Source organism: Platalea leucorodia (genome assembly GCF_965183815.1).
Source record: "Platalea leucorodia genome assembly, chromosome: 3".
Taxonomy (NCBI): domain Eukaryota; kingdom Metazoa; phylum Chordata; class Aves; order Pelecaniformes; family Threskiornithidae; genus Platalea; species Platalea leucorodia.
The window spans coordinates 14,335,956-14,363,816 of record NC_138825.1 but is presented as its reverse complement, the minus strand read 5'-3'; the positions used below and the strand labels follow the sequence as shown (position 1 = coordinate 14,363,816).

The 27,861-nt window shown below is 39.1% G+C and overlaps 1 protein-coding gene across 1 annotated transcript; it reads left to right on the top strand.

Annotated features, from left to right (window-relative positions):
- The first annotated feature begins 9 nt into the window (after positions 1-9).
- Positions 10-27,861, top strand: HNRNPLL (heterogeneous nuclear ribonucleoprotein L like). Its single transcript, XM_082305820.1, has 13 exons — positions 10-308; positions 9,068-9,186; positions 10,458-10,695; positions 15,207-15,292; positions 17,621-17,717; positions 17,806-17,878; positions 21,849-21,920; positions 23,592-23,809; positions 23,966-24,087; positions 24,499-24,700; positions 25,657-25,714; positions 25,833-25,931; positions 27,610-27,861. The coding sequence occupies exons 1-13, from the start codon at positions 114-116 to the stop codon at positions 27,663-27,665; spliced, it is 1,635 nt and encodes a 544-aa protein (XP_082161946.1). The 5' UTR covers positions 10-113; the 3' UTR covers positions 27,666-27,861.

Below are 27,861 nucleotides of genomic sequence, written 5' to 3'. Positions count from 1 at the left end.
GTACGGAGCGCAGAGCATCTTTCGGGCTCGCCGCCGCCGCCGGGCTCCGTCCCCGCTCCCTCGCCGCCTCCCCCCGCCGGTAGCCGGGCCGTTCCTTCTTCCCTCTCGCGGCCATGTCGTCGCCGTCGTCTGGAGAGCGGTACGAGGAGGAGGAGGAGGAGGAGGACGGCGCCTACGAGAGCCAGGCCAAGCGGCTGAAGCCCAGCGCCGCTGCCGAGGAAGGCGAGATCGAGTACAGCGGCGCGGAGGAGAGCGAGAGCCGGCGGGACAAGCCCCCCGCGCCGCGCGGAGGGGGCTTCTCGGGCGGGGTGAGGGACGCGGCGGCCGCCGGGGGGGGGCGCGCCTCCCCTCGGGATGCCGGCGGGGGGAGGGGGCCTGCCAGCCGCCCGCCCGCCCCCCCCTCCCGTGGGCGAGGCTCCGGACACTCCCCCGCCTTCGTGTCCCCGGCGGGGGGCGGCGGGCGGGAGGCGGCTTCCCGCGGGGGCGGCGGCCCGGCCACGCGGCCTTCCCGAGGCCGGAGCCCGCTGGCCCGCTCCCCGGGCATGGAGGCGCTTCCGGTGGGGTGCGCTTCTCCCCCCTCCCCGTGATGGGAGGGCGGGAAAGGCGGGGAGGGAGCCGGGCTGGGCCCCGTCCGCGGCCCTCTCCCCGCGGCGGGCGGGCTCCGCGTGCGCGGCGGGTTGGTTCTCGCCGCAGCTGCCTGGGGAGAGGCACCGAGCTTGCAGCCTGCTGGATGGACGTACGGGGTGCGGATTTTGCAGTTCTGAGATTGCCTCTGTTCCGTGGGCAGCGTGTTGCCTTTTGGGATATTGCCATTGCAAGTTTTGTGCTTGCCCTGTTGCCGAGTGTAACTATAGAAACGTAGAGCGGGGGAAGAAGGCGAGGCAGAGGGTTTCTTTCATCATCCTGTTCTAGCTTTGTGTCTGGCAGCATACGGTGATAAGGCTTAAATTCACTTGTATTTCTGCTTTTTCCCTCCCCCACAAACAATGCTAATAACAGGCAGATTCACTAAATTTTCTGCCTCGTACCTTTTATTCTTCATGAAATTGTATCTAAGTATCAAGATAGTCCTTGACCCATAAATTTGGGCTAACAATACTTTTGTGTGTCTTTGATTTCTTAGCCAACTGATTGTAACTGTTTTTCTTCCTGATGGCTCTTTCTGTTTCTTACTTGAAAAAGCAAGATCAAGAAAAAAAAACCGATTTAACAGCAGACCTTGAAATTTAGAATACTTCTGTTTCATGATTTGTTAAAATGAACTTGCTTAGCACTGGGATAAGCTAATGAGAGAATGTTTGCTGTTGCCATCTCTCCGTCCATTAAACCTCTTGATGGAGAGGGTGCCTGCTAAATTAGTACAAAAGTTCCCCGATAAACTGCAGCAAAGATACATCTCTGGAGAGAAATATTTTAATTCTACAGTTTCTTGTAACAGAGCATCGCCTCTGTCGCAGTCAAGGATTAGCAATGTGCTCTGTCTTAAAGGCCAGTTCTGAATGAAATCCATATGCTAGAAAAGTTAGCCTGAAATTTTGTCATGTGGGACAGCTGGTTATCATGCAGTTTCAAGTAGGAACAAGATACTGCTCTTGCCTTTCCTCTTTTCTGCAGTATTTTATGAAATCAACTAGTTCTTTTTTCTTTTTTTCCTTCATTCTGAGTTCAGGCTCTGATTGTCTTCATGTTGACCTCAGTATCTCAGTTTATCCCAGTTAATGTGCAGGACACACTGCCCTGCCCCTTTAGTTAATGAGAGCACGGAGTATGTCTGTAACTGCATTTTGGATTTCAAGAGTGACATGTGCTGAGTCTTGTGAGTAAAGAAACTGAAACAAATGCGTAGCAAGTCAAGAACATGAGGATTTTTAGGCAGCTTGTTGTGTCAGTTGCAGTGTGCCTCAAAGAGGTGCGTGGTCACTGGCTGCTCGTTTATTGGCAAAGCTGTATTCACAGGTCCACTATTGGAGAGGCAAAGTTGTCTTAATAATAGAGATGAAACTAGTTTCTTAAGAATAAGCTATAACATCAAGTGGATATGTGAAAAATGAACGACTGAGCACTTTTGTTAGTAATGTTATTTGGGGCTTTTAATAGCAAAATGCCAGCATCTCTTCATTAGAGTTAGTTAATGTGAGTGTTACTTTTTTTTTTTTCTCTCAAATAGATTAAAAAAAATGTGCAGGAAACTTACTTATTTATTAATTTCTCTTCAGGGAAATGTTCTTAGCTTATAGAAGTTGTATGTGGTTCAGGGCAAAGACATAAGATGAAGGTAGGCTGAGAGGAGGGAAGAAGTGTAAGTATTCTGGGTTGCTCAGAAGAGGACAGAAAAAGAGTAAGTGAAGATGAAGTAGGAGGAACTATAGGGAATGGGAAGTTAGAAGGAGAAATGGGAAAACGGATGACTGGGGTAAAAAGAATGATAGAAATCTGGTAGCCTCGCTGTTGGATTTTTTCCCTAACATGCGTCCTAGAATATTGGTGAACTGTACACTCATGGATTATATGCTTTCTTTGTATATAAGCTCTTTTGTGGTAGCACCCGGCTAGCGGGTTGGTGTGGTCTCCCTGCTGGGCTATATTTATTATTGTGGTGTTTTCCCATTACTCTGGGATCGTTTCATTGGACTGAACAAGCCCTTCATGCCTCTAAGTTTCCATTTTTTTTTTCAAATGGGTGCCTAGAAGTCTGCACGTGAGATCCAGATGGGGAAACCCAAAATTTATTTTGCTCTTCTTTTTCCTGTGTTTCCCACTCACGTGGACACCCCTTATAGCTCAGAGGTGTACCATCTTCCTTGTGGCTCATCTCAAGGCTGAGGAGCATGGAGAGCCAGGAACAGACCAGAATGTTGTCCGGGGGAGGAGTAGGAAGTGGTCTTGCAGAGGTATCCTGTGGAGGAGAATATGATTTGGAAGAATGGCTTTTACAGAGGCAGCGTTGAGTGGTGGTGAAACTTTGGCAGAGGAGTCAGAATTGCAGGGTAGCAGAGGGTCAGGACACTGGGAGAATGTGGGCTAAGAGCTGTGTTTGAGGGTGTTTGGAGGGCCTTTCAGCTCCATCCTCCCTCCCTTAAATTTCAGTTTCATTGATTAATGTTGTATTTATACAACCTGTATTTTCTGTAGCATCCACCTGCCTCACTGTCTCTGACATACCTATTCTTAAACATTTCTATGAAGTAAGGAAGTTCTATCATCCCCGTTCTTACAGTTGGGGAAGTGAGATGTGGTATCTTAAGTACACAAACATAACTACAAGCTACCACGAGGTAAGAGAGGGATGTGAACTTGCAGCTTCTCAGCTACTCTGCTGTCATTTCCTATGTGAAGCGGTGTTGCTTTGAGGTAAATGGAAAGCAGCTCGCTTCGCAACTCAGTTGCTTTGTGTCTAGATGGCAATGAGTTCAGATCTTGACCTATTTCACAGTGACTTGTTCATATGACTTCATATGACCGATGTGTCGGTCTCTTCTCCCTAGTAACGAGTGATAGGATGAGAGGAAACGGCCTCAAGCTGCGCCAGGGGAGGTTTAGGTTAGATATTAGGAAAAACTTCTTCACTGAGAGGGTGGTCAAGCATTGGAACAGGCTGCCCAGGGAAGTGGTTGAGTCTCCATCCCTGGAGGTATTTAAAGAATGGATAGATACGGTGCTTGAAGACATGGTATAGATGGACTTGGCAGTGATAGGTTGACAGTTGGACTCGATCTTAAGGGTCTTTTCCAACCTTAATGATTCTATGATTCTGATATATCTGTTTCTTAAATGAAGTACATCCCAGAAATCGGTTATGGAGTAAGTGTAAATCGTCCTCCCTCCTTTGTCCTCCATGAAAAAAAGTAACCGTTACCTTCAGGCTAGTTCTTCTTCCAGCACCTCACGTTGAATCTCCTGATGATGCTGTGTGTTGTGTGGGGTTTTGTTTTGGGGTGTTGTTTGTTTTAAAGGGATGTTCAGATTGTGCTGAGCAGAGAGGAAAATAAAGTATTTCAGTTGGAAGGGACCTACAACGATCATCTAGTCCAACTGCCTGACCACTTCAGGGCCGATTCAGAATTAGCAGAAGGGGCCAGAGTGCGGGTATTCCGTTCTGTAGCAGTTGTAATCATTGAAAGGACACAGAGGTAGAGAGTGCTAGGAGGAGGTATGCATTAAACAAGAGAAACGATACCCCAAACTTCACATCCAAAACAAAACTAAATTGCCAGGTAGCCTTTGAGAATGTGGGCTGTGATTAACTTTAACCCCCTTCTCATGGATAACCCCCAACCCCCAAAACCAACCAACCAACAACAAAAAAATAAAGCCAGGGATATACAAAACTGGTATATTCTTCTATTGCCATGGAACCTTAACGTTGTCTTGTTTACTTAGTTCTTCTGAGACGCTGTCTTACTTCACTGTGTACTGGAAATACTGCTGTCACTGCAAAGGTACAGGAATGCCAGGTGGCATGGAGAGAGGTATCTCCTGTACCTCTGTAGGGAAGAGACAGAACTGCCCAGGTCAGGCAGGTGTGATCAGCAGGCATGAGGTACAACAGGGCAAACAGCTTGAGGTGCTTGAGGATGTGGTTTAGTGGTGGACTTGGCAGTGATAGGTTAACGATTGGAATCAATCTTAAGGGTCTTTTCCAACCTTAACGATTCTATGATTCTAAGTAATGCCATCGTCATGCAGTACAACTAGCAGTTGAGGAGTGTGCACAAAATGCTGCGTACCTGCTTATGAAAGCCTTTCCTCATCAGACCATCCCCAGTGGGCAGAGCTGAGATGATTGGGGAATGTGTTATGTACCTTCACCTTGTCTTTATAGTGTGGTGGTTTTAGCTGCCCTTGACATCTTGCAAGGCAGTGGGATGCAGATCAGTCCATAGTTAGGCATTAATGAAGTTCTGGGCACTTGCATACCTAATAAGCAACCTTTTCGGGCTTTCCCCCCAGTTCTGTCATATTTATAAAAGCAATTTCAGAGCATTTAAGAGGGATGCAGCGAGAGGAAAAAGTTGAGAGTGAATAAGATAATCTGAAAGGTGAGAAATAAAATAACAGTATATTTAGGTACCTGGGGGAGAGAATATGAAGGAGGAGTGCCATCCTTTTGCACTAGGGAGGAAAAGAGAGATGGAGGAGGTAAGCAGAGAAACGGTAAAGGAGCAGATGGTCCAAAAAAAGGTAGTACAAACTAATAGAACTAAGGTGAATGCACTGACTGGAAAGTGTCTGGGGAAAGGATAAAGAACACACTTATGTGCAAACAGTTGGTGAAAAATTCTCAATCTGGAATTGGTGAACAAGAGAGGCATCATCCTAGAGCCCATGATGACTTTCTTCCTTTTTGGAATGGCAAATCGTAATCTGTTAACAAGAAACCAGTGATACATTTAAAATGTTATCTAGAACTATGTAGGTCACCAAAGAACGGATGTTAAAATGCTACAGCCGTGCTTTGAAGCTGCTTCAGTCTTATGTATGTGAAGTATCTTGTTTGTGCTTCATCTGCTGGGTTATGTCAGCCCTTCCTTTCGTGCCTCAGCTCTCTACAGAAGCTCGGTTTCAGTGTTAAGCATTTTAATGTTCCTGGCTTCTTTCTTGAGGGAAATCTTTTCTGTCTTTGTTACTGGTCTTGAGCACTTAGAAAGGAAGTCTGTTTCCATTCTCTATTTAATAATTGCATTTTCTGTCCAGCTAATGATTTTTCAAGAAATTGTTATTGAGCTTTCAAAAACCCTTAAGCCATATATATATAGATATATGGGTACAGCAGTAACATCAGCTAATCTGTTCTCCTTGCTTTGATGGAGTGCAAGTGTTGTGTTGGAGTTTTGCATGGGGCTTTTGTGCCATCGTGGGAGTTGGAGTTACTCAAAGACTCCTTTGTAAGGAGAGAAATACTGATGGTGGTTAATCTGTATGTGAGCAGATGCTTTGATGTAACCTTTGTCTGTGTGCCAAACGTAGCACGTGTAGTTTTCGAGATACAGTGACTGCAAAATCTTGGTGAAAATTCTGTATTTTTCATCTCTGGGAAGAAATTACGGCAGCAGTTGGATGAGTTGTGTATACGTTCTGACCTTAGCTGTGGAGATGCTTTACACTTATGAACACATTGGATTTTTCATGTGGTCTAGTGGTTTTATATCTCCTTCTTTTAGAGGAAATCAAGGATCATTCTAGATTTGCTTGATACTGCAGCTTGGTAGCTGCAAAACGTGTTTGACAATAGTATGTATGTCTGCCCTTCGTGAAGACTTTTTTGCACTCAAGCATATGCCTGTGGCACATGTTCATGTCTTTCACCAATATGCTCTGTGAATGTTAGTTTGCGGCTTCCTGGCTCAGGACTGACTTATGCTCGGTTCTTGTGCTGCTGTTCACTGCTGCTGGTTAGAAACTATTTTGAGTAAAGCAGAGGCCCTCTGATTTGGCCATTTATAACCTCAATGGTTTTATCTGTATAAATTAGTTTCTTCAATGCTATGTAGAGAAGTCCTTAATTTCATGGCAAGTGATTAAGATTTCACTGTTTTGTGGTTTGTTTTTTTTTATTATTTTTTTTTTTTATTCCATGCTTCCTGAGCTTCTGCACAAGCTACTACAACAGCAGCAGTGTTATGACTTTTGATTCTTGCTAAATCTCCTACTCTACAACACCCTACTAAAGGATGCTTTCTATATGGTGTTATGGGAGAAGGAAATTTGGCTTGGAAAGCCAAGTATTGCTTTAACTACAAAAGAAAGCAAAATTTGTATTTGCTGATGGTTCTGAGAAAAATTCCAGTTGCAGAAGTGTGGACACCTGTATACGTGCATATAACTCATGTATAATGGATTTGAAGATGCAAGTATAAAAGTCCTAATTTTTGAGAGAGTTTGTACTATTAGAAAGATTTATATCTTCAGTAGGCAAGCTTAAACGGACTGCTAATAAATAAAAATACAAAGGGATATGCATGACAACTGAAACTATAACAGAAGATTGAACTGGGAAGGAGAGAGAAATACCGTTCCATTATGATCCACGCTCTGAAAAGCTTGACGTGGTGTATGGGGGTGCTAATTAAGTAAGGTAGCTCTTTGTAGTGAGTCTTTACTTCAGTGAGAAAATCATTGCTTATATTTGCCATCTGATTAGGCAGAAATATTTTTAGGTGAGATTTCTTGAATGCATTAAAGAAAAGAAAACAAAAGAAAATGCATACCCTTAGCATTAACTGGGATCTTAATATAGTAACAAGTGTGCAGGGTAATGAATAATTGATTTAATAACTTCTGATTGTTCTGTAGACTGTAAATAAAGTAAAGGTGCCTGCTATCTTAACACCTTAGAGTACTAGACTTTGCAGGAAAAACTGGTAATTATTGTTAGTTTTCTTTCAAAGGTTTCCTTAAGTGCTTCTTTCAGCTTTGAAAAGTATATGTGGGTAAAGAACATATAAGCTGAAAATAAAAACCTCTGTGTAGTTCTGTTCCTTCAGCAATTGCCTAAGTATTTGCAGTTCAAAGTATTAACCTTTTATGACTACTTTGATCACTGCTACTGCTGTAGACCTCGTCTGATTAATTCAGAATATATGGTATCTTATGCAAATATCACTAGTGGTGTTTTCCCACAATTGTCACAGCTCTTCTTCAAAGAAATGTGTTGCCACTTAAAATGCTTTTGTACTGCAAATGAATAAAATCTAAGCTAAGCAGAATGTTCTGGTGTCTGATGAAGTCTGAAGTGCTGGCTTTTTGTTCAAACAGAATGGTTAAGTCCTCAATTTAAAGAAAAAATACGTAGTTGTTTTGGGAGAGCTGTGTATGGAACACAGGAATTAAACACACAAGACTCAATTTGTAGTTACCTGGGATGTATTTTTTCCTTGAATCTGTAGTTCAAACAGATAGAGAAGAGAGGAATGTCTGTAGCTGTAGTGGCAATCATTGTGGTTACTTAATTACTGGAGCTGAATGCTCCTTTGTGCTACAAATGAGAATCTTTCTCTAGTTCCAAAAGATGCTATACTATTTCTTACAAAAAAAGTGAAAAATCAACAAGACCTGATCTGTTAAATCAAGCACATTGATGTAGTTGCTAAATTTGAATACATCAATTTTACACTGCTGTTCCGCACGTGAAATTTGGGTGCTGGTAATTACAGTATATTTTAGTGTGCCCTTTATTATCTATAATCTTTCTTTGATTATCTCTCATTATTGGCTTACGTGGTTTCATTCTTTTTTTTACCTCCATGTCTTAGAATATATAAGGTAAATTTCAGTCCTACTCCGGGCTTTGCATGGAAAGATGAGCTGATTCCAACCCGAATTCTTCAGTCACACAGAACCGAGACTGTCTGAAGTCATAGCAGTAGCTCTGAAAAATGTTCATTGTGGGAATTCTGTGTGCTAATGTACGATGGCTGAATCTGTTAATGGTAGTCAGCCTTGGGGTGAAAAGAGAGAGCATGCCCATATGTACAGAAATTGCGAGTTTTTAAAAACACGTATGACAAGTGTTCAGAATTAGAAGGGAGATTGGGTTTGTTTCAAGTATAGTACGGAGCTGGCATTTTCTTGTATTGTGGAGCACAGCACTGCATACATTAGAAAAATAATAAATTTTCATTCAGTTTACTGATGGCCCTTGTTTGTTCTTGCTTTTTATCCCCCCAGACTGTCTCAAACAAATATTGGCATAAAAACCAGCAAGGGTGTCAGAAATATTTTAGCTATTGTGCATATCAATTTTTTTTTTTTTAATGCTTTTAACAAATAGGGTGGAAGACCTCCTGCAATTCAGCCGAGTATTAAGTAGGCTGTTTTTTAATATAGAAAATTCTTGCCTGTGCAAACACATTAATTAAATCTGCAAAGCATTTTATTTTAAGTAGACTTCAGCAACTGAACTTGGCAATCTGGAAAGAAAAGTTAAATTATTTGAAATATGTTTGGATTGTACATTTAGATGGCTGCTTCTGGACCCAGTGTAGTGTCTGCCAAATATTTAATTTTGGTTAATGATAGCAGTATTCCTTGTTCTGTGTTGAATTTTAAAATGTCATTTTGTTGCTAGGATGCCGGGGGAAGTCATCACAAAGTCTCTGTTTCTCCTGTCGTCCATGTCCGAGGGCTGTGTGAATCAGTTGTGGAAGCAGATCTTGTGGAAGCTCTTGAAAAGTTTGGAACCATATGGTATGTCAAGCAGTATAAAGTCATGTCTCTGGACAAGTTGGGAGCATTATTTAAAAGTCTGTTGGACCTCTTTAAATACATTATGATAGCCATTTGAAATCCAGAACTTAGTAGTAAAGCATAAAGATTTTCTAGCTGGGTGAAGATTCTGTGTTTCTGTACATGGCAAGTCCGGTCAAGCAGAGTTACACTGTATGCATGCCCTAGTGTCTGCTGTCAGACTTCAGTAGTGCAGCTAGTCCTGGCCTTAATATGAGCTGTAGCTAAACTGAATTGCAGAACATCATGAGGGTAGTTGTCTTGATATAAGTGAATATACCAAAAATAAGGATTTATTTATCTACAGAGCAGATGATGCTATTTCCTGTGGTTTCATATGGGAGGAGTGCTTGTGATATGGTAGGACCTTCAGAATGAGATAGTTTTTTCAGAGTAAGCCCCTTCAAAGGTCATATAGCCTAAAGATTCCTCATCTGTGAACGAAATAGCAAAGGTGAATGGGTAGAGCCAGCTTATTCTGAGTTTTGAGTGCTTCTTTTTGGAAACACGCATTTCTTTTTGAGTAAATGCATGTATTGAAGTCAAATAGGGTTTTATAAATAGTACAATAGCATTTTTCACTGCCGTAATGTTCAAATTACTGAATTATACTTGTACCGGTATCTTAAAATAAATAAATAAAATTAAGTGAGCACAAGCTTGTTCAGGAATACAAATAGGTACATTTTAGTCTGAGAGTTTTACTTTTCAAAAACTTAATCAGCTGACAAAGCTTCTTGAGTTTGTCTGTGTCTGAATTTGGTTAACTAGAATACTTCTGTTTATTTCCTCTAAGGTAGTTTTGTGTGAAAAATAGTATTTTAAATTTCTTAGCAACAGCAAAGATGTTTAATGCATAGATTTTGAATGTGTTTTATAATTGCATTTACTTTGATCCTTTACCTCATAAATAGCTTTAGCAAGTTTTTTTTTTAATATTAATTGTAGTTCTAGTAAGTTAGTGAATGATTAACTGTTTGTTGTATTGGTTGAATGTTTTTATGCATTAAACTTTTTCAGGAAAACAACTGCTTATTACTTATTGATCTTATAGCTGCATTTCTTTGTTTTGTGCAAATGCTTTAAGAAATGTGTTGACTGGGTTTGGGAAGCACTTATGTCCTTGTTAGGAATTGTTGAGAAAAAAACATATCATATATGACAGTTACAGGACTTTGGAGTTGTTCTGAGTAAGCATATAGGAAAACTTACTGTAATGTTTCTCTCACCAGCTATGTCATGATGATGCCATTTAAGCGCCAGGCTCTGGTGGAGTTTGAAAACGTAGAAAGTGCAAAGAAATGTGTAACGTTTGCAGCAGATGAACCTGTATATATTGCTGGACAGCAAGCCTTTTTCAACTACTCAACAAGTAAAAGGATTACTCGGCCAGGGAACACTGATGACCCATCTGGTGGAAATAAAGTTCTCCTGTTGTCAATTCAGAATCCTCTCTACCCAATTACGGTGGTATGTTTCTTTTTTTCTTTTTTTTAAATAAAATAATAAAAGGGAAGGAGCAGCAATCTCTGTTACATTATTTCCATTGTGTACTATTTGTTAAAATTGTACACTGTTAATTTGAGTCAGGAATTAAATTCACTTACCAAAGCTTTACACCATCTTCACATAGTAATATGCGTGTTCTGGAAAAAAAAGTTTTTCGAGGTGATTCAGTCTCATACAGGTATTTTGCAATACATTTGAAGGCTTCCGTGGTCAGGATTTTGAAATGTTGAGTTGCTACACGCTTCTGAAATATTTCCAAATGTGTTGCTACAACATCAGGGATGTCATTTAGCGTTTAGTCTCTGAGTGGTGTATGTTTAAATAGCAACTATTTTTTCCAGTAGGAGAGGTTATTTTTTTGCAGTCCGTCATTCTTAAGTATCTCCTTTGTGGAAAGTTGAAACCTTCATCTGTTCATGATCAACTCCAGTTTGACAGAATCTTCCTCACTTTTATTTGGGCTGATACATTTTTACTTTTCAGTATTTCAAGTCATACCATATATACAGTTGCATCCTAATTTATTGCCATCTATTTATGGCACACGTCCATGTTTTTTTAATGATACAGATATTTTTTGCCAGTGTTTAAGAATGCATGTTTTCTCATGCATTGAATGCTTATATTTTTCATAGAGATTTTATAGTACACGTTGAATTGCACAGAAGTATTTCAGGAAAAATTTAAAAAGTCGGCTTTAAGCAGACTTGTAATACTGTGATCTGAGCATGAGTTACTTGTTCTTAGGGAATTATATAGGATAGTATGGATCAATCAAAGTGTTTGGGTTGTGTGGAATCATATAACTTAATGCAAGTATTAAGTTTTGTTTAATGTGTCGTGTATTATGTTAGCAAATTGATTGAAACTTAGTATTCCTGAAATAACTATAAGCAGTCAGTTCCATATCATGCTTTTTGCTTGTGAATATTGATAGGTTTTTGCCTGTTGACTCATTAGTGGATGATGAATTTTCTTTCTCCTGTCAGTTTTCTTTATAGAAAAGCATGGCAAGGTATGAGTTGCTTTTTCATCAGTGTTTAAAAATATACCTGCTTTGAGCTGTGTGAACAAATCCACGGACTAAGTTAAAGTATTCTTTGCATGTGACTATAATATAAATTTTGGAAACTACGTTTCCTTCATGCATTTTAAATTTGGCTTGCATAAGCAGCTGAGCTGAATGTAGATGCTTGAGGAAACTGGTAGCAGAAACATTGTTCTGGGCTAGGAGAGTTTCATGGAAATTCTGAGGATGAAGCCTCTAGCACAGTAGCTCCTTTTTGAAAATAAACAAAACAAACAACATTCCCCCACACACCCCCCCGCCCCCAGCCTCTTCCTTCCCGCTGCCCCCAACTGTTTGTCTAGAGTATACTAATGAGCACTAGAAGCAGACAGATTTCCAAAATCACTTGCAAGCGTTAGAGATCGTTGAAGATAGACTAGTAGAGTCACAGCAACTGGGAAGAGCAATTGTACCCACAACAGCTGGGAATGTGATGAGAAAAAGAAAAATTTTGCACTTGGCCAACGGCTTAAAGAAATGGTTAACTTAAGAATGCCTCAGGCAAAGTCTGCATTCTTAAAACAAAACACCCCCCCCCCTCCCCCCCCAAAAAAAAAATCCCCAAAACCACAAAGCCTAATACCACCTTTTCCTCTTCAACACTTCTCTCCTTAAATTTGAACTATAGTTAGACAAAATAGATGAAAAATTGCAACCAGTTTTAAGTGGCAAGTCTGAATAACTCCAATAAACTGTTCCATAGTTCTTAAGAGCTTTTCTTTCAAAACAAGATACAGTTTTTGCAGAGAAATTGGTCTGCTCAAGGGCATCTTGTGGAAGAAGCTAAATTGTTCTAAAATTTTGCTGCAGCTTATTTCCTCCATTACAATTGTGACCTGCTTCTTTCCTAGCAGAATGTTTTTAGAGGGGTGTGGCAGTGAAGGGTAAGAAGGGCACCTTAACTGTATTTAATTCCCAATTGCTTTCCACCCCTTTGTGATGGGTGGGGGGGTGGTGTTTTGAAAAAGTTTTGCCTAAGGTGTCATATCTAGGTCTTTGAAGTTCTGTTTCCCAGTTTTCTTATCTGTGGGCAGAACTTTGTCAAGGATTTGTCTGTAAGAACAGAAAAATTTGTCTGTAAGAACAGACAGACCTTCTCAAAGTGACCCCTGCTGCTGCAGTCATTACTGTCTGTTCAGCTGTGCCTCTGCTGTCGCCTCTTAGTTTTCACTCACCTTCTAAACCTTCTGTACGCGCATGAGGAAGGTGTGGTATGTGCCTTGGCAATTGAAATGCTTTAAACTTAACTATCAACTTCCGAGATTCGGTTGCTGCACCTCCTATTTTATGATGTTCTAGTACGTATATAATGCTAGTGTTAATTTTTTATTTAAAATATCCCACGTTACTATATCTTCTGAATCACTCGATGAATTTGGTAATCTAAAGTAGCTCAACTTAAAAAAAAAATAAAAAAAATCAAGCTGTGTGTGTGCCTGCTGGCTAACGACACTGATGGTGTTTTGAGTAGAGCTTACATTTTGAAAGACAACTTTTTTTTCATTAAGTGGATGTGAAGAAATCTTTTGAGAGACAAATTGTGAAAGAAAGTCATATCCCTGAAAATTAATGTCATCTGGAGCTGGAAAGCTTTCAGGACTCTCTTCTCCCAAACAAGAGGAGATGGAGGGCATCTGTTTGTGCTATTGAGTGTGCATAGAAAATATACCTATAAATGATCTCATAAATCTTATTTTTTAGGGGTTCAGGCTACTTCAATCCTTTCTAAAAATGTCTGTCCATCTTCTCAAAATCTTAAGGTTGACAGTCTCCTCTGCTTCATTCATTTATATGTGCAAAACACTCACTGGGGTGTCTGGAACAAGGCCCCTGAGCATGGACAATATTTTTTGTTTGTTGTGGGATTTTTTTTGTTCGTTTTTTTTAGTGGTAATATAGCCATATATTAAAGCTTATGGTACTTTATGTAAGCCAGGAGTTACACCACTGCAGCCGTAGCCAGCAATAAGATATCCTCTTTCTCTAGTTTCTTGGTGGGGGGGTATGTGGGGGTGTGTTTGTTTTGTTTTTAAGAAATCCAGCATGCCCCCCCCCCCCCCCCCCCCCCCGGCCTCCCAATTGCTCTGCTATTCTGCAGAACATAATAATAAATACTATACCTCCTTTAGGGACATGGTTTAGTGGTGGACTTGGCAGTGTTAGGTTAACGGTTGGACTCGATGATCTTAAGGGTCTTTTCCAACCTAAATGATCTTATGATTCTGTACTTCCTTTCCCCCTTCTACCTCTTGTCCCCGAAATAAATCTGAGGCTGTACACTAAGATCTTGGAATGAGCATTTTGGAAGTATTTGGTTTAGATATAAAGAAAGGAGGGGAAAAACAGATTGTGGTAAAGTGTTTCATCGAGATGTCGGTGCCTTTGCCTGTTAGGTTTAGGTATGAAACTGCCTGTCTAGGAAAGCTTATGTGCTTTCAGGTGTTTGATCATATCTAACAAGTTAATTGTTTCAAGAAATCGCAGTTCCTGTTTGTTCAGGTTCTCAAGCCTGAGTCTTGGGAATTCTAAATATGGGTGTATAATCACTCTAAAATAAACTTATTTTTCTTGGCCGGATTCATGCTGGAGACTAGTTTCTGGTACCATGATGTCTGAATTGTTATGTGTAATTGACTGTTTGAGATACTCCTAGTACCACGTCATAAGCCTGGCCTGATGTGTGGTAAGGCGAGCTTTTCTCCTTACTGTTTGGTTCCCCTGCAGCATTGAAGATGGTCTTGAATTTTATTGGTTCCTTGTAATATAGACAAATGCTGGTGAAAGCAGAGTGTTAACAATGAGTTTGCATGAATCCAGTGTTTCCTGTCAGAAGTTTTCTCTGCCTTAAGTGGAGAAGCACAGCAACCACTTGCACTGACTTTCATTCAGGTGAATACAATTGAAATTCTCCTTTTGCTAAGCTACCTAAGCTTACATAATGGACTACCCCTGGTTACTCTTCTGAAAATGAACATGAACAATTAAAAAAACCCTCAGCTGCTAGATTCTTATGAAATGAAATGTGCTATAACTACAGTATCACTTTGTCTCTCTTTGGTTTGGTAAAATACTGCAGTGCATGCTTAAAAGGAAGCACAGCTTGAGCCATGGATGCAATTACTGGGTTTTAACACAGTTGAAGATACTTGTTAAACTAATGTTTGCATGAGCACTTCTTATAAAAGCTTTTTCCTGTTTTTCAAATTTGACTGCCTGTACTATATTAATCCATAAAAATGCTAATCATGAATGTATAAATTGTATAGGCAAAATTATAAATGAAAAGTGAACAAGCCTTTTCTTTGCTCTTTGGCATTTAAATGCCAATGCAAAAAAACGTTCTGTGCACCTAAAGTGTTTGAAATTTCACATCTGACTACAGTATTTTTTTCTTCTTCCTTAGGATGTCTTGTATACTGTGTGCAACCCTGTTGGAAAAGTTCAGCGCATTGTTATCTTTAAGAGAAATGGAATACAAGCTATGGTTGAATATCCTTTTTGAGTGTGATATTTTTTTTTCTCTCTGTAGATTCTTGACTGCAGATGGGATTTAACATGGGAATGTCAGAAAAATACTGTGTAACTTTGAGACCAAGTTATTTTTTTTAATTTCTATCTAAGACGTGGTAATTTCTAATTTCTATATGTCTATAAGGCAAAATAGCACTTACACATTTCATCTTTATAGGAAAATGACATTGTCAACAATAGTCTTGATAACCATGTTTATAGGTGGCCCTAAGGCTAATAATTGCAGACATGAAATATGTCATAGATTTGACAGTGCGTTATACACAAAAGTTTCATGGCTTCTGCCTGTGTTGATACTCAAGAAATGGGTAAGGGATTGCAGAGGTGCAGTCTGACTTCTTCAGACTCTTCTAAAATAGTTCTGATATATACTGCTTGTCTTACTATTCTGACTTAAATAAAGCACGAGACCAACTTAGGCCTCCTTGACCTGTTTATCATGTGTTGAGGAAATTCCCTGCTCTGTTATCCGACTGTTTACTGTATTTGTACCATTAAGTTGTACATGGGATGAATGTTCAGAGTTGTTAATGTGTTACTGTGGTTTGCAAAGTCCAAAGTCTGATATGATTGTGCCTTAGTTTATAAAACTCTGATAGCCCTCTTCCTGGAGACTGATTACCCTCCATTTCTGAGCTGTTATCTGGACAAAATTGTACCAAAATCTCAGAAATTCTTTTGTGATTTCAGATGCTACTTATGTGGCAGGCTTTATTAGTGGGTCAGTTCTGTAACATGACTTAACCGGTGGCTGCACTGATGATTTGCCAGGTGAAAAGAATTACCCTAACTTCCATAAAAGCAAATTAATTGCTTGTTTATCTGTGTAGAAGACTTCAACCGCATGTGCTAACAGACAGTAGTTTGACTTAGTATGATAGTGTGTCGAGTTTGTGGCAGGCAGTGTTGTCTGGATCAGATGACTTGTACAGTTGGGGGTTATTCTGCATCTTGTGAAAGATCAGGGAAGTTGTGGGAAGGATCCTGCGCATACTGTGAATCTACTGTATTTCTGTCATTTGAATTAAATTCTGCAACATGCCTTTTATTAAAAACAAAACCAACTAGCAATTGAAAGAAGATTCACAAATGTGAGCAAAGTGATGCAGCAGCGTACGTGAACGGTTTGGGGGGGGAGGGGAAAAAAGTGAGCTTCAAGACAAGCCTTGTCTGAAAAGTTAAAAATTTTTTTCAAATTTCAATGCTATTTGCAGTACCCATTACTTTTGCGGATGTGCTCCCACAGTTCTAGACAGTGTCAAACAATTTCTTAGAGGTCTGGGAAGCTTAACTTTTACCAGTCTTAAATTCCACAGTGAACCTACATCACCTAGGAAGAAGTTGGGCTCCAGGAATGTGGTAAAACACAAGAGATATGCTGTTGATACAGACTACTTCCAAAATTACACTAAATTATATCAAAGGATGGTGCAAAGTGTCTGGTCTGCTGCAAGGTTCAGGCTTTCTGACACCGTATGTTATTGAATATGTATGAGGTCACGGGTTGCCATGAGCCAAGGCTCAGGTACATTTTTCTGCTCGTCATAGAACTGATCTTGGAGTGTGTAGAGGATGTGAAATAACCTACATATCGGAGCCTGGTGCATGCATCTGCCTTGAGCAGTGGATTTAAAGCAATCTGCTTGTATTTTTTGATGCAAGATGATTATTTGTTCATTCAAAGTATCTCTCTTAGTTCTGTGGTTTTATTTGGCTAACGAGCTAAACAGGGCGTACTCTTTCTTAGTTCTTTTTGCTGTAAAGTAACTACTGAGTTCATGTTCACCCTACCCACAAGTCTCTAGCTAATGCAAGCTGTGAGAAGGGATGCATTGTCTTGAGTCACGCCTTCTCGCCCCCGAGCTCTAATCTCTTCCAAAACGATGCAGCTTGAACTTTCCCTTCAAACTTCCCCTTCAAATATTCTCAAGGCTTGCTGGTAACTTTCTGCATCCTCTGATGAGAATTACTAAATCCACCAGAATATCCCCTTCCAAACAGCATAAGCTTAGAGCATAAACAAAGCGTGCATCTATATAATCCACACTGAAGAACTTACTAATTTATGAATGGTCTCATCATATGCTGCTTACATCTCAAAAACAGATGCTTAACATAAGTTGAACCCATATATACTTGTTGTTAATTTTATATTAAAGTCTGTATAGAGTTCTTGTAAGGTATACAATAGTGAAGTATTTGCAGGCTACAAAAATAAAGCCATATCAGAAGAAAGGGACATGAATGAGGCACCTGGGGAAAAAAAATCCTTAACATGATGTGTATGTTTGAATCAGTGTTCTGTGCCCAGAAGGCGAAGGCTGCACTGAATGGAGCAGATATCTATGCAGGATGCTGCACACTAAAAATTGAATATGCAAGGGTAATGCTTGGACCTTCTTTTTTAATTTTACTAGAAAAGTATATATAATCAAGACTCAACCTTTTTCACTTTTACTTTATTTGAACAGCCAACTCGACTTAATGTCATTAGAAACGACAACGATAGTTGGGACTACACTAAGCCATATCTGGGCCGACGAGGTAGGTTTTCATATGTTATCGCTGTAGATGTTTGACTATACTAATGACAATCCTTTATACGTGGTCAGGCTGTATCGCAATAGTCATTTCAAAGCAAGCCAGTGCTGCTGAAGGCTGTGTTCACAAGCCAGGAAAGTAACCCTGAGCCCTAGTGCCCCCTACTGCCGTGTGCTTGAGCCACTTAGTTCAACAAGGAGCCCACACCTGCAAGCACCTTCGCAGTTCTCAAGGACTTGCATTTCTCCAAGCAGCTCTCTCTCTTTGGAGGAGAGGAAACCTGGTACAGACTATTCCTTACAAACTACAAACTTGCACACTGCTTCTCCTTCGAAAGGACTCTTTTCCCCTATGTTGGACGAGGCATTAAGAAGGATAGAGGACTTCAGCAGGCTGACTCTACACTTCATCATGCACCACATCGGCATCAGCAAAAAAACCAAACAAACAGACAAAAAAACCCTCTGAAAAAACTCAGACTTGCAATTCACCTTGTCTGCATACTGCATGCACCACCACCACAAGTTTTTAAAGGAGGACACTTTTCAGTACTTCAGATTTCTATGGGATGAATAACATGATAGACTGTACCCATTCTGTTCAAGTTTGTATGTATGCTGGTCTTATTTCCCTTAAAATTACAACTGAAAAATTGAGAACCTCCAAAATTAAGAACCTCTCTTGTTGATATCATTGACGTTGTAATCTTTTTATTACTTGCTGTATGTGAGAGTTGCATTCAGTCTTAACAGTGTAAATATTGTCTAGTAGTAGGGAAATTCAATCTTTATCTGTAGATAGTTGGAACTGAGCAGTGCAATATCAGATAGGTCCCCTCAGTTATATTTAAGTATTAAAATAGGGAGACTCATAATTGGTATAGGCATGCTGTCTCTTAAGTGCTCAGCTGTAAAAATTACCAGAGCTTAACTCATGTCAGTGGAAACTATGACTATATATGTAAAGACAAACTGCTGTGTAGCCTAATTCCTGTAAAGTGTTTATTTAAAAAAAAAAAAAAATCTGTAACTATTGAGTGCAGTGTTCAGTAACTTATGTACAACAATGTGTGCAATGTAAAGTTAGAAAAGTGAAGACAATGTGTCCAAGGTAGAGTATCTACTTACCAAAGGATATATGAGAACGAGGGCTTTGGCTGTCTCAAGTGATAATGCACTTTCAAAGTAATTCTGCAGAGACGCTGGGCTTGTGAAACTGTTGTACAACTAAAAGCTTAGGGCTTGAATTTTCAAAATAAAGTTCTTGTAAAAAGTTAACAAGGGAGCTACAGTATTGGTTACAGCTTGTAGATTATGACTGTTTGTATCAGGATTCAATTTTTTTCCTCAAATTCCTGAGTTATAAAAGGAATTTTGAAGAAGCTCAAGGGCAAGAAAAATATCTGAAGGTTTGAAATTGAAAAAACTGAAGGATTAATTTTGATCATTGCAGTGTTTGGAGGCTGACTTGTAACATTGTGCATCTAATTACATCATATAATTGGTCTGCAGATGGATATGGCTGTATGAACTAAATGTTCCCCAACCTAGAGAAAACAGTGGAAAATGAAAAACTTAGGATAGGTATGGCTTGGTCTTTCTCAAGAACTCTCACCCTACTCTTCTCTTTTCCTTTTGTTACATTGGCAGCCTGTCTGTATTTTTTTTTATACATCACTCTACTACCCTTAAGAGGAGAAGAATTAGACTTGTGTTTTATATATATCTATATATCATGCTATATTGTATATAGCATGATTTTTCATTTACTGTGGCCCACATTCATTTATCTAGAAAATGGGAATATAAATTGTTGAATGAACACTGAAACGTACTTGAGAAAACAGGCATCTAGAGCAATTTTGCCCATAAGATAATCTAGGATGGGGGTTTTTTTGGTTTTGAGAGAGAGAGAGAGAGTTTTCGTATTTGTGTTTCAACTTACTCTTGCAGCAGCGTTGTTTGGCTTTTGAACTTAATGTGACCCAAACTGTAGGGATCTGACTGCAGCAAACAAGATCTTAGCCCAAAGGAATTTCATTCTGAGGACAGGCATGCCAATACATCCTTTCAGAATTTCACACTCCACCCCCACCCAATCTTAGGAAGGAAATGCATTTTGCTAATGTGTTTTTGTTTGTTGTTTTTTTTTTTTTAAAGAACTGGTTTTAGTTCTTTATGGTAACAAATTACGGACTTCCCCATAGTATTTCTTCACTTAAGTAAACTTCCTAAAAAGTGCCTGCTGCTATGAACACATATTGCATTAGATTGAACCAAAAAAAACACCTGACTTCTAGTATTCTTCTTGCTTTTAGCCAGGAAGTTCAAACTGTAGTTTGGAGCATTTCTTTTGGTGGTAGTATCAGCATATGCAGTGACTCAGGCATCTGCTTTAAAAACAACACCAAAAAACAACAAACCCCAAACTTAAACTAGATTATAAAGAATGTTTCCTTTCAGAATTATTTTTAACAAAGATCAGTTCTCATGTTTCAGTGCCCGTTTGCACAAGTATTTGTACTGGCACAATTGAGGGACTTTGTTCAAGGAAGGAACAAGTATGGGGCAAGGAGAGAGCAGCAGACTACACCATCACGAGGAGGAAATATTTGTCAAACTGTTCTCCCAGAATTCTTTATTTGAAGAATATGGTCCTTTACTGTGTGAAGTTTCAAAGGATTTAGCTCCACAGACTGGAATTATAAACTTGATTTTTCTGAAAGATGATTACTGCATACAGTTTAAATGCTCAAAATACTTGATATGACTGCCCATTTGCTTTCTAGAGCCAAGAACCAGAGCTGTTACCCTGAAAAGGGAAGAGAAAAACAAAACTTGACAGAAGTAATCTTTCTTCTACATATTTGAAGGCATTCAGCACTGTTCTCTCTTCAGGCTTTATTGCCAAAGTAAATATCTGACTTGGAACCTGTCCTCAAAATCCTGAGCAGAAAGGGCTCGTGTTTTCATCTCCCACTGTTGCATTGTCTAATGCGAATAGTTCCTGTTTTTCAGGGGGAATACCTCCAGCTGCCTTGGGCTGGAGTTGCCATTTTCAGCAGTCATACTTAAATTTCCTGGTAACTGTTGTAAACTGATAAATGCCTTGCCCCATCTTTTCAATGTGGCTTTTTTAATTGTGAGAAATCAATTGTTGCTTACCACAAAGAAATCTGGAAGTTTAGATTTTCTTTGTCATGCAGCATGGATCTGATTAGCAAATACAGCTTTGGCTGTGATGCACTGCTTTCCTCCAGTAATGTAGACTCCTTGCTTAACTTTATATCCTAGAGAACTGGGTTTTCTTAAAGGATTGACCGTTGTTTAAGTGCATTATTCAGTGATGTTTTTCTTCAATTGAACTGTTATGTGCTGCTGATAATGCAATAATGTACAATCCTTTCAGCACGCCCATAAATCAGTAGGTGTTCTGTAAATATATATGTACACATATGTAATGCTCTCTGTTTACTGATTATGAAACCATGTAATACAGGTTGTTGTTGGCTTATGCTGAAACTTCTTGAAAGAAGCCCACTTTGAAAATGTGTTGCTGTTGAAGCTAATATTATGATTCAGGTACTGTCTTTCAAAAGTACTGCATTTCAAATTTGTTTTAAGAGACACATAGGTAAATCCTGCTGTATGGTGTTATCTATACTAATGTGTGGTGTCTGTTTAGGAAAACTATTGGGTATTTCCATAAACTTTAAATGTCTGCATCTCCTCATTGGCTACTGCCCCCAATCAACTTAAGTGCAATTTGTTATACAGATGGCAGTCTTAATTTTGGTGTCCCAGGGCTACAGCTTGTGGTTTTAGATGTATAATGAATGAGAAGTCGCTTATAAAATTAACAAGGACTCAAATTACTTTTTTGCTTCTTAACTAGAAGCTTTGTGTCTTAACTGGAGAAATCAAGTGCATAGTTGTGCATACTAAACTGTTTTCTTTCCCTTCCCACATATTAGACAGAGGGAAGGGCCGCCAGAGGCAAGCTATTTTGGGAGAGCACCCATCATCATTTAGACATGATGGTTATGGTAAGTAACATAGGATGACAGGTGGTTATGATTTCTTTACATGTTATGTGGAATTCTAAATATTCAATCAATGCCTAACTGTGGACCCCTACAGCAGGAGTAGTTCACTATTGTGCTGTACGTGCGGTGCTGTCAGTCCACGTTCTGAAAATGCTGGTGATTCACTGAAATCTATGTGCATTTATTGCTGTACCTCTTCCTTTCACGGAGAGTATCCAGCTCTACAAATTTACTCCTTGGAAGAATGTTTCCTTTCAGTTGCCATCACCCTAGCAATGGATGGAAAATGACACCTGTACTGGGAAAGTAGTTTTCTTCTAGAAACATAGCTTGATCAATGGTTTGATGCAACACAGAGCTCTTTGATGTTCTTGCGTGCAAAGCTGTGAATTGTGGGCTTTGTGTTTCTTCTATTTTAGCTAATTCTGAAAAGGTATAGCTACGTGACTGTATAAGAATGATGTTTTGGAATTAGTGCTATAAAGTGCTGCAATTGTTACCAGTGCTATCTGTAAATGAAGATCTGCTGTCACTTTCATGTGTTGGACCAAGACCTCAGGGCTGAGAAACTCATGTTCCCAGTTAGATGTGACTTTTCTAGTTACTTACTCTCTTAACTCTCAGATGCAATGTGATTTGTCTTGCCTTTTTCTTCGCAAATATATTTATGATATTTTACAATGTAGGTTGACCTTCTACCTACTCTTTCCAAAGGTTCTTCAAATCTCCAGAATTTCCAAGTTCCACTTTGTATTCACTGATGTTCTTTTTTCATTTTTCTGATATACCCTTCTACTTTAAGTAATGTGGCTGTCTCCTCCTATACCACTGTCTCCCTCTCATTACTGCTCTTTGCTGGGGAAAAAAAGGACAAAAGGTTCCTTTTATACTTGGCTTATGTGAATTTCACATTTTTTTTGTCTCAGAAGAACAGGGATCCTCTCCTTGATCTTTAATACTGATGTTTTCTATAAACAGAAGTATTGCATACTAGTAATGTCTCGTCATTTAAAAAAAAAAAAAAAAAAAGAAACTGTTTATTTCAATGAAACTTGTCACTTTACCTGTAGTAGAAAATAGGACAACTTCATTTTGCATTAATGCAGGGGTTTCAGTATTCCTGTTTCTTCCACATGAGCTGTCTGTAGAAAGGCAGTCTTCTGACTTCATCTCTTGTCTCTGGAAAAGAGCTGTGTCATCCCCTCTCCTGACCTCTGGCTAAAAGTTCACTCCTTTTGGTTTCTTTTCCCTATGTTGTAATATTCTTTCTTGATGTCATGTAGCTCTCTAAGTAGACATGGCAATATTGCTGAAGGTTTATTTTAAATATTTCTTCTTTCAAATATTTTGTATGGTGCAGGGAAGATAACTATTTTTATAATTACTGAAATACCTTTTTTCATTTGTGTGTAAAAACAATACCATGAAACAGCTCCTTCCTTCTTGTCTGGTAAAGTAAGAAGAGGCTTGGAACATTAAAGAGAATAGAAAGGTTTTTTTTGTTGGGTTTTGGGTTTTTTTTAATTACAAAAAGAATAAATGGAAACTGCTGTAACATTGTGTGTGTGTCCCCCCCCCTTAAATATGCATTACGTATGTGGGCTTTAATGCGTGATTAAGTAGTGAAACTTGTTTCAAAAGATATGAAAGCATGGTCTTTCATCTCTTTAGGGTCACATGGTCCTCTGTTGCCCTTGCCGAGCCGGTACCGAATGGGATCTCGGGACACTCCAGAACTTGTTGCTTATCCGTTGCCCCAGGCATCCTCCTCTTACATGCATGGTGGAAATCCTTCTGGGTCAGTTGTCATGGTTAGTGGGTTGCATCAGCTAAAGATGAACTGTTCAAGGGTCTTCAACCTGTTCTGCTTGTATGGAAACATTGAGAAGGTAAGGCATAATTAGAAACTTGGAAACTACTATAGTCATTTTAATTATTTTGGTAAAAGCCTGGCTGAGATGGTCTAAAAATATTTCCTAATAACTTCTAAAACTCTTGGTTGGGCTGTTTGTTGCAATGTCATTTTTTTCCCTTATCTATCTTAGGTGAAATTTATGAAGACTATTCCAGGCACGGCACTGGTTGAAATGGGTGATGAGTATGCTGTGGAAAGAGCTGTCACACATCTCAACAATGTCAAGTTATTTGGAAAGAGACTTAATGTCTGGTAAATATGTTTTGTCAGATTAGTAGTCTATCAGTGGAATGAGGTTGCAAACAGACAATATCCCATTGTTCTGTTATCATTGTTGGAGTTATGATTTCCAATTTGCAACTATTATTTTTTTATTACTATTTATAATTTTATTTATTATTTATATTAATAAAGCATATGGGCATTACATGGATTGGCTGTTAATAAACTGTATTCCCTAATGTGTTTTATCCATCCTTTCTATATATTTTTTTTTTTTTTTTTTAAGGAAGGTGTCAAATCCAGCCCATCTTGTTCTCCTTCTGTTTCAAATTGTTGTAAAGAAATGTCAGCTCTGTTATGGTTAGATCAATAATCTCTGTGCAAAGTATGCAAGTCTTAATTATTTAAGAAACTTTAACTATATATGTCCTTAAATCCCAGTGTTTCCAAGCAGCATTCAGTAGTTCCAAGCCAGATATTTGAACTGGAGGATGGCACAAGTAGTTACAAGGATTTTGCAATGAGTAAGAATAATCGCTTCACCAGTGCTGGCCAAGCATCTAAGAACATCATCCAACCACCCTCTTGTGTGCTGCATTATTATAATGTTCCCTTGTGTGTAACTGAAGAAACATTTGTAAAGGTAGGCAGTTGGAACGACTGTGACATATAGTGCTTTGGGGCTCCATCCTGGCTTTACACTGTGCTACTTTTAAAAAGAAATAACTGGGATAGTTACAGCGTAGTGGCTGGAAGAGAACTGGTTTTTGAAATAGGTTTGTAGCCTCTGTATATAGAAGCTGCTATGTTTTCACAATTCTGGCATTACTCTCTCATTTTTTCTTTTTAAATTTTTTTTCTGTGAGAAACAAGATCTTGGAAATAAAGTTGAGGAGCTTAATGCGTTTTTTGTGGAGGAAGGGGAAAATACTCGCACAAAGCCAAATACAGGGAAAGTTAGGACTACAATTCGCAAAAGATTTACTGGCTCCCTGAGATCGTTACTCTAATGACTGCTAGGATGTTTTGGAATGGAGAAAAGCATGCACCTGGAACAGTTTGCACAGTTGAGTCCTAAGTGAAGTCTGGATACTTAAAACATGCAATACTGGGCCTCACAAGTGGAGGCAGTGGTAAAACTGATGACAGTTCAGTGAGTTCTTTTTCAGTTCAATAAAAATATATTTTTTTCAAGCTGTCTGCAGTTTAACTCTGATTGATGAGTGGAGTGCTTGTATGTACAACTGAGCTACTGCATTGAAGTGGGAATGTCAAAAAGAACTTGCTTTTATTTAAATATGTTGTTTGAGGTAGTAGTGATATCAGTACCCTTAACAATTTTTGTGCGTATAAAATCATACTTATCGTGGGACAGCACAGATATAGGAGCCTTGTTTTGCATGCTATAGAATGGTATTATAAGGAGTTACCAATCTAAACATATTTTTAAAATAATAATTTGCCATAAATTCTTGGAAGCTTTCTTAAAGAGTCAGTATTTTCCTTTTTGTGTATCTCTTCCAGGAACTTGGAATTTTTACTAATGTGTTTATGTGCATTTTTACTGGAGTTTTACCTTTTATTTTATTTTTGTGACAGTTATGTGAGGATCATGAAGTTCTCAGCTTTATTAAATACAAAGTGTTTGATCCAAAACGTAAGTAAACTTTGACCTGTTTGCGGGAGTTATTAGAATTCCAGTTTTGATAAGAGCATACGCTGTCAGGAGATGTTACTGATCCCCTCCTTCCCTTTTTTATTTCTCATTTTGACAGCTTCTGCCAAAACACTGTCTGGTCTGTTGGAATGGGAATGTAAGACAGATGCAGTGGAAGCTCTCACTGTACTTAATCACTACCAGATAAGAGTCCCAAGTAAGTCAATTTTACTGATCTTACTGCTATAAATTTTCTTGTTTTCTTTCATGTTGATATTGCCTTTGTAAAAGGTGAGGCTTCAGCAGCTCAGTCTGCAGCTAAAAACTGTGTCATTCTTATTATATGTATATATGCTGTATTTTGTATACATACACACATATACTGTACTATATATATATTACAGTATACGAATACTATATATATTATGGTATTTAATTTCTAGTTTAGGTTCCATTATTTTCTAAATGACGCTCTCTCTTAGTTTTTGAGTCAGCCTGTAGAACTCAAAATATGTTCTGAAACTTTGAAGTTATGGAAAGATGGGGAAAAAATTGGTTTGGGATAAAAAGAAGGCAGGCAGGAAAAGCATTAAAAGCCACTGTCATCAAAATCAAACCTAACAGATAATGTCCTACTGAAGTTTTTTACATCTTTCACAATAAATGCAGAGAAATCTGCAATGTCTTTGGGAAAAAGATTCTTTAAATTACACAGCTTACTGCTCTGAATTAACTGCTCCGGTAGTGTGTTCTCTTTTCAATCAGATATTGTGAGGCCAAGCTGAGTTTAGCTCCAAACTAGTAAGAATGGAGGAGGAGTTCACCTGCTAAACAAGTACACAATAAGACAGATCTGCACTGGACAATTAAGACAGTTTACTAGATTAAATGGAATTTTTCTGGGTGTTCACAGACATAACTTTGAATCCAGCACAGTGTTGGATATTATTTTAAACTACCTTCTCCAAACTATTATGAATTTGTCTCCCTGTCAAGTGTTAACAGTTTACATCTTTCCTATCCCACTCCCCCACCCCGCCCTGCTTTTGTCCATATTCTCAATAATGGACTGAGATTATTTCCAGGGCAGAATATTTTTTAAGATACTATTGATAACATACTGTGCACAGTTTCAGATTTATCTCAGTTTGGAGAGGTGATAACAGCAGAAGAACTTACTCTTTCAACATGAAAAAGGCAAACCCTAGCGTATAATCAAATATAGCTATCACAGGAAAAGACTGTATTTTAAAACAAGGACTGCTGGTTAAGACTTGCTGTAATAAGATTGTCTGAGGTTGGCTGAACCAGGAGGACACATCTCCCATTACCTGAGAGGCAAATGTGTGCTGCCATCCTTCAGTCTTGGCAGCCTTCCCAAATAGAGGGGGGTTGGTTTATACTTTGCTTTCTGGAGAAGCCTGAAGGGTGTGCTGGACATCCTGCTGTTCTTCTCTCAAACACGTGTAAATACTGCCCAGTGCCACTCTGTCTCTGATAGAAATGCCACATTCTAAGTCTTGACTTCCTTAAATATCTATGCCTTTTGTCTTTGAAATCGCCTGTTAAATACTACTTTTATAAATAGTTCAGCTAGGAAGAGGGGCAGCGATAATAGTCAAGTCTTTCTTGTGTATAGTACAACTTTTGGAATTCCGTCTACGTTCCCTTGTGACCAGATCCATCACTTTGTTTTTATGTCTAAAAAATGCTGGTAGACTTATCAATAACACCTACTTACAGGTCATCTGCTGTCTGCGGGGGTAGGCTGGGAGGTGTGAGCCTTAAATCTGCAGAATTCGTAAACTTGTCAGATTATGCAGGGTGATCTTGATCAGCGGGAGAGCTATGCTCAGTAAAATGCCCTGAGTATGTTATATGTTGTCTCCTGACAGATGGCTCCAACCCTTATACCTTGAAGCTTTGCTTCTCTACTTCATCCCATTTATAGAGAAGAGGACAGCATGTTAAGAGCTACGTTCACCTTGATTTGCAAGTTTAAAACTACACTTCGTTCACAAAGCTCTAAAGTGGTCGTTCTAATGTTGCCTTGTTTCAACTTAATTCTAATATCTTTTATCTTGTTTTATAATAAATGGATGTTCCTTCATAAATACAAAAGATTTTTTCTTTTTGCCTCTGAGAAG